Source organism: Salvia hispanica, chromosome 1, assembly GCF_029641045.1.
Source record: "Salvia hispanica isolate PSC_SH4W2 chromosome 1, Shi_PSC_v1, whole genome shotgun sequence".
NCBI classification, from domain to species: domain Eukaryota; kingdom Viridiplantae; phylum Streptophyta; class Magnoliopsida; order Lamiales; family Lamiaceae; genus Salvia; species Salvia hispanica.
In genome coordinates this window covers 2290582-2298417 of record NC_142692.1, presented here as the reverse complement: position 1 = coordinate 2298417, position 7836 = coordinate 2290582, and the positions used below count along the sequence as shown (strand labels likewise).

The 7836-nt window shown below is 35.7% G+C and overlaps 1 protein-coding gene across 3 annotated transcripts; it reads right to left on the bottom strand.

Annotated features, from left to right (window-relative positions):
- Positions 1 to 311: 311 nt before the first annotated feature.
- Positions 312 to 3793, bottom strand: LOC125222493 (putative late blight resistance protein homolog R1A-3). 3 transcript variants are annotated; one of them, XM_089062840.1, is made up of 3 exons: positions 2971 to 3793; positions 673 to 2838; positions 312 to 600 (listed from the first exon to the last, which is right to left on the bottom strand). In XM_089062840.1, exons 1-3 carry the CDS (start codon positions 3521 to 3523, stop codon positions 533 to 535), a joined length of 2787 nt encoding a protein of 928 aa, XP_088918966.1. In that variant the 5' UTR covers positions 3524 to 3793; the 3' UTR covers positions 312 to 532. The 3 variants fall into 3 exon arrangements, with proteins under 3 accessions (XP_088918966.1, XP_088918967.1, XP_088918965.1); XM_089062841.1 differs by having other exon boundaries at positions 673 to 2547; XM_089062839.1 differs by having other exon boundaries at positions 673 to 3793.
- Between the last annotated feature and the right edge of the window lie 4043 nt (positions 3794 to 7836).

The following is a 7836-nucleotide window of genomic DNA, read 5'->3' as shown; positions in this document are numbered from 1 at the left end:
GAAAACACAAACAAAAAACATTCAATTCGTCAACGAGATGTGGCAAATATGTGGATGAAAGAAATCTCCAAACAAAAATTAATCAACAGAAGTTCCAATTTACAATGAAATCACAAAGGTTAGCTAAAGCAAGGAGATGCTTTAGACATAGAGATGAAAGATGGAGCAATAGCTGATCTCTGTTTTAGGCAAATCTACTGACTATTTGTTAATTGTTAGCCATAGTAATCATGATTACACATAATATCTATAAAAGGATTGATGAAACATTTCTAAAGATACATGCATAGGGTAATATTGCAATTGTGAGGTTGAGCAAAGTTGGCATCAGCCACAGGTTAATCTGATCCATAGTTTAAAGGAAAGCATTGTTGAACAAACTCAATCAATCAAACAACACACAGCCAAACAGCATTCAGTCAAGTAGAGAGTAAAATCAATAACTAGCCACACAGCATTTAGTCAAAGCAGAGAGTAAAATCAATATCTAGCCACACATAACATAACATAACATAACACAATGCTACTACCATTAGAATAGAATGAACCACACTGTCTTCTCCTTAGCAAATTCTTCAAGCCCCTCTCCATTTTGTGCATCTGAAGAAAAGAGCAGTCATCCGTCACCAAATAAAGTACTACGATTCTTTGGAAAAAAGAGACTCCCTCCACCTGGAGATGAGGGCTCATAACGAAACGCCTCCCTATTGTCTTCCATGTGGACTTTAAAGCCCCTAGCTCGCTTTCTGTCACATAAAAGCAAGTTTTCGTCGGAATATGCAATTGATAAAGTAGGCATATCTTCTTGTAGTAATGGTATTTTGAACTTGATGGTTAGTTTCACCGCAGAACAATCTGCCCCGGTAGTAAATGTAAGTGTACGGATTTGTTCTTCATGATCCTCTTCCTCTATCCTCTCTAGTGCTGACTTGTGGGTCCACCATAATTTGTCACTCCCGGAACTAAATACAACTCGAAGGGCTAGATTTCCCATATCCTCTTGTTCCTCTATTATCTTTCTTGCTGACTTGTTAACTGATTCCGAACACTCAACAACAATTATGTTTTCAAGTGTGGGTATCTCTCCAATTTCCAAAGGAATCTCATCTAGATTCGGTACATTCCAAAGCAAAAGCGTCTCCAACAATGGAAAGTTGGAACAGTCCGCAGTCCAATTAACCAGATTGTGATTATGACAAATGATTAGACGTTTCAAACCATGAAATATCTCCTCATCAAAATTCCATTCAGGCCCTACCACCGCTTCCCCATTCAATTGAAGAAATTCAAGATGAGGCAAGGAAGCAATCATTCCCATACCACTCCATGCAATATTGCAATTGATTAAAGTGAGCTCCTTTAGGGAATTCGGCAGTTGAAGCTTCTCAAAAGGATCACCTACATATGGCTCTCCAAAGTGACTGAGTTCTAAAGATTCAAGCTTGCTTAACCAGACCAAATTATGCAGATGCGAAGACCAACTTTGCTCAACTTGCTCTCCAGAAGACCTGTATACCACCCCCAATACTCTGATGTTGGGTATTCTGCTGCACACCTCCTCACTCATAACGAGATTCTCTACTGCCACGAGTGTCTGCAAGTTGTGTAGAACAAGGATGTCACCGGGAGGAGGATCAGAAACACGCATGCAGCCGCCTATAATATGCCTAAGTTGAGGCATGTTCCAAATCTCGGATGGTAAAACAACTGTATTTGCCACCTCTGTATTCAATGTTTGCAGACTCCAACATAGTGCTATTGATGAAGGAATTGGCGATGTACCGAAATCCTGATACAAGTATCGCAGGTTAACTTGTTCACAAGTGTCTAGCCAATCCTTATCAATTAACACTCTCGACAATCTACACTCACATGACGCTTGCCTTTGCCCAATTCTCATAACTATCGGATTTTCTGAAAAACTGACAGATTCTTGAGGGTAAAAATATGCGGATTTTTCATCTCTTATGAATTCACACCCCCCATTTAAGTCTCTCTGGACACAATAAAAGTTTTCTTTCTCTGCGGTCTTTATGCACAACTCTCTTACAATATCATGAATGGTAACAGTCTTGTATTCAAATACACCGCACAACTCTCCTACAAGATCATGAATGGTAACAATCTCACGTTTAGATTCAACTAAGAGAAGATTCCTACCAACAAGGTCCCGTATGTAACTCTCTGCAACTTGTTCCATACTTTGGCTTTTAGTTGGTTTTATAAATCCTTCAGCGACCCATAATTTGATAAGACTGGCCACATCTATCTTAGAGTCTTCCGGAAATAATCCCAAGTAAAGAAAACATGGTCTCAACCAAACAGGTAAATGCTTGTAACTCATATAAAATATGTTGGAGGGTTCGTTGCCATCACCTGAATATTCCAGAACCAAGCTCTTGTCTTTAGCAATTTCCTCCCAATACTCTTGCGTCCCCGTTGATTTTCGAAGAAGTCCCCCAATCACACAGATTGCAAGTGGAAGTCCTCGGCATTTTCCGACAATTTTCTTCGCGGTTCCTTCCAATTGAGGAGGGCAGTGTTGTCCTGCAAATGTCACTTCATGGAAAAGGTCCCAACTAATATCGAAATCAAGAAAACCCACATCAAGTGAAGAGAAGCCTAATGATTTGCCTAAGGATTTAGACACTTGTTGTTGCCTGGTTGTCACAACAATTCGGCTACCAGTATCATCGTTTGGGAAGAAATGTTGCACCCTTTCCCAAGCCACATGACTCCACAGATCATCCAATACAATGAGATATTTCTGACGAAATAAAGTTTGATACAGCTTATGACCTAGTTCATGATCAGCTTTATCCTTTGACACCGCTACTCCTAAGCAAGAAAGAGCTTGTGAAAGGATATGAATTGCATTATGTTCTTGAGACACAGTAATCCAAGCACGGAAATCAAAAAGTTCAACCACAGATGGATGTCCATAGACATGTTTGGCCAGAGTGGTCTTACCAGCGCCTCCCATCCCAACAATTGGGATTATTCTCCGACTCCGAGACTCGTGTCCGATTAGCTCCTCCAGAAGACGATCCACATGGTGGTTAAATCCAAGCATGGTATTCTTCGCTGCACGAAGAGATGATGATGATGATGATCGTGGTAGTGGTGGTGTAGGCATCGTAATTGCAGGAGCATCTGATGATGATGATGATGGAAGCACGGATTCCTCTTTGAACTTGATCATCTCTTCCTTGATGGAGCTCATCTCTTGTATCATTTGCTCAAGCATCTTCTCGACACTTTTGAGTGTAGATCTATCGCGAATTAGGTCAGCAGCTGCGACTTCAATCATGTGTTCAGCCTCATGAGCGATATCCCCAATTCGCCCCATCGCAATTTCCGCCTTTTCTGAATAATTCACCACAAAATCAACCAGGAAATCAACAATCTCGCCGAGAGATTGAAGCTGGCAGCTGTAGAAATTGGGGGAAAGCCGAGGATGTGCCTGGATCTGATCCATCGTATTCAGCAGCGACACAAGGGATGCATAAGCCGTCGCCGCCATCTCTAACCTCGATCCTCTTCAGCGAAAGGAAGTAAGAATTGAGAAGAATGATCAACAATGGAGTGGAAACAAAAAGTGAGCAGCATCCCAATTTGAGAGAGGAATCCATTTTCATACGCTTATTGCTAATCAAGGCAGTATGCCTCAAATACAGCGATGAATACATATAGCTAATCAAGGAAGTGTGCATCATATATAGCGATGAATCAAATGCAATGAACTGGATGGTTTTCCATCGCAATCAGCGACCGCCGACCCCACCACCGGCCAGCCCATTTCTAACTCTTTGCGAACAATATGAATATTTGTTCAATACGAATTTTAATATATAATTGATAAGGCAGAATAGAGAAATAAAAGGTAATAAGGGCATCCACATCGCGTCTCGATGCGGTCTCTATCTCGTCTCGTCGAGACGAGACCGCATCGAGACGGCGATGCGGCATGCATCTCGTCCCGAAGAGACGAGCCGTCTCGTCGCGTCCCGAAGAGGCCTGCCTCGAGCTGAGACACGCGCCTTGGCGGCGTGGCGTGCTTCGGTTCGTGCGTGACGCCCACTCGCCGGCCCGTGAGTGGGCGTCGTTTATATCCGTTTAAAATGGTTTTTTTTTTTGGTTTTTTAACTTAAAAAATTAAAATTAAAATTAAAAATACTCCATAGAATTTTCATTATGTATTTTTCGTATTTTCGGATGTTGTAATTTTGGTGGTTTTTAATGATTTAATGAATTATTAGTATTAATTTAATATTTCAATGAAATATTAATTGAATTTGTTGGAAATAAAAATAAAAAATGAAATTTAATGAATAGTTAAGGGATGGGATGGTTAAGAGATCGAGGGATGCAGGTGTTGTCTCTTAATTAAGAGATGAGGTGAAAAGTACAGTGGAGCTCATGAATAGTGAAGAGATAAGACGGTTAAGAGACGGATAAGAGAAGAGATGCGGATAGCCTAAGCAAGTAGTAGTGGAGATTGTGTAGTGCAATATTAGTTGTAAATAAAATTAATGTTTAGCTTAATACAGAGTAGTATTTAATTGCATTTCTCTCACTTTTTCTTCAAATAGTATTTAATTTCTCCTTTGGTAGATTTCTTACCGATTTTGAAAACAAAAGTGCTATTTACAACTAATATTGCACTACACAATATTAAGGCCCGACTCAAATATTCGCCATATCATATTAATCAAGCAATCGATCGTACCAAGAAATAAATGTACATGTACAATTAATTAACGTAGGGAAGATTATCGCAGATTGCATTGGGAAATGAGTGACTACTTTGGCTATCTAAATTGTTGGTTAGTGGATATTTCCATTGTGGACTGATTATATTTTATGCGTATAGTTAACCATTTGATATTTTGAGTTAATGGACTAAGAAAAGATTAGTAGAAATACGAATGATTAATAAAATATACATAGTACTAGTATATGCTAATGAAACAATATTGCGATGAAAAATTAAACAAAACACAGTAGCATTTCATAACACATTAAACATATACCATAATGAAAATAAGGTTGTGTAGAAAAATTTTGAACTTTCAAACCTGTCACACAAAACGAATTAACAAAAAAATAGATTGGTGTTGAATAATACAGCACAAAAATAGATTGGTATTGGAAGGAGCACAGTTAGGAACACATTGTTGTATAGATTGGCGTTTGTAGAGTTAAACTAAATTTGGTGGGTATAAATAAGAATGGTTATATCCGAAAATATTTGATGTGCTTTATAACAAATCATTTATCTGATCTCATATTAGTTTTAGAAACACGTGAAAATGACTTTTAAAAAAAAATTATCATATCCTATATGAAGTAGGAAATTACAACTAATTTCAAAAGGGCTCAAACTCAGCACCTCATACATTGATATCTAAGTTTCTTGCCGCTAGGACAAACTTGACTTGACTCTAATTGCAAGAAAATCTTATGTAGTACTGTAGTAAATATTATACACTAAAAATAAATTAAAAAATGTTAGATAGTTTAAAACTATTTTTTTTTTCATTTCAAATCAACATTTTAACAAGTACTATTGTCGGACTATGGATTGAATTGTGAGCCCAAAAAAATCGGCCTATTTAACCAAGAGCCCTGGCTAGTTCGATTGGAACGAAGGAGGAAAAGGACGAGCCATCGGCTTGAGCATTGTGATGCCCCCGGAGGTGGCTGAGGTACAAGACGCGGATAAAAGTGTCATGTATAATGCTTTGCAAACAAAATTTAGCTACCAACATGAGCAACATAGACCCACAACAACGTAGTGCTACAATGTAAGTTCATTGCAGGTGTTTAGAATGATTTGGGTTTGTAGTTTTCAATTAAAATAAATGGAGTAAATTAATATAACAAATGAATAAAGATGGGATTCATGAAAAGGAATAGTAGATTGCATGTGTTGTTTCTTAAATAAGAGAAGTGTTATGGAGATAATGAATATTAACATAAGACACAATGTTAGTGACATTGTTGTAGATACCGTTATTATAAACATGTCATAAGATGTCAAGAATGACTGAACTAATAGAGATAAAATACAAAACCTCTGACTTCTTGAATTCAAAATTTATTAATGATGATCAAAACTATCTACTATATCATTACATTGAATTGAATCAAAACTACATTATGATAATATAATAAATAGATAGATTGGACCGTACTCAATCGAGATCATCGATTACAATATTATCACTCGGACTGCTCTCTCCATCCCATTATAATTGACTAATATTTTTCTTTGGAAATGTAAATTCAATTGTCAATTTAGGGAAACTTAAGTGAAAACACATCTGTTCACTATCCAACCCTTTCAAAAACCATTTGTAATAAGAGGTGACATGAGTTTTATTTTCTCTTATAGATTGTGTAGTAAATAGGAGAAGAACATCACCATATGCCTCCACTTTATCGATGCAAAATTCGTATACCGTACTTGGTAATTCAAATGTCTTTCTCATCGCATTTCCCAAATCTTCTTCCATTTTCCCCAAACTCTTAATTTTGGGAGTAGTAATTAATTATGAAAAATTGAAAGTTATAAAACTCAACCGAGTCTGGTAGATTTATACAAGAGCGGTTCTATCAAAAAACATATTTTATGCAATTAATGTGATGAATATTGAAAATTGCTTATAATCTTATGAAATATTATGTATTAAATTAATCGTATGATCGTATATTAATTTTATAAACGTGTTATATTTACTCTAATTGGAAAACAAAATAGTATAAATCTGATCGCTATGTATATACCATTTTATTTTCTTGTATCCTTAATTTGAGAAATTTTTGTTGGCTGAAACAAATCTAGAAAATTCTCTCTAGAAATTATCTCCACAGGATATGGACTTTATGAAATCAAATGTAAGTCGTATCATTTTATTTCATTTTTGACTTTCTAGTAGTAGTAACATTATTGGGAAATATGTTACTGCATTAATTTAAATTCTAAATTTATTGGGGGAATTAGATTTTTCCCTCACCAATTTTCTTTTATAATTCAAATAATTATATTTTATTTTTAAGTTTTTATTTTGTTTGAGTAAATTTGAATAGTAGAAACAACTATTCCAGATAAATATTATTACCTCATGCCATAAAAAAATAGTCTTGGTAATGATCAATATCAATTTTAATAGTATTAAATTAGTACAATAAAAAAGAGATAAAAGAGAAAAAAAAGTGGTTAAAAAATTATGTTAACAGAAAATAAGACTCAATCATGTAGTATTCCTTCCGTTCGCCATTAGGAGTCTCATTCATAGGCGGCACGAGTTTTAAGAAATGTTAAGAAAAGTAAGTGGAAAGAAGTTAGTGGAATAGGGGTCCCACTTTTATGTATTACTAGTTTTAAATAAAATGTGAGTAGAATGAGTTAGTGGAAGATGAGACCTTATTAGTTATTACCATTTATGATAAAAGTGAATCGAGACTCTTATTCGCAGACAGACTAAAATGAAAAAACGGGACTCCTATTAACGAGCAGAGGAAGTATTAATTAATTACTGTGACAAATTGCAAGAGTCCGACAATATTCAATCAATAAAAAGTTCTACACTCCATAATTCTTCGACGATATTTATTGAACACCATTAGTATATACACATACATCAAAATATAAAAAAAATTAGTGGAACGATAAAACAACTAAAAATCCCGATTGATTCCAGACAAACCTTAAATCTATATCTTATTTTATATCAAAATCGTCACTTTAAAGCACAAATAATAAAAAAAATAGTTTAAAAATAATAATTCTTGAAATATAACAGTTTTACAATATCTGACATTGTTTATTTT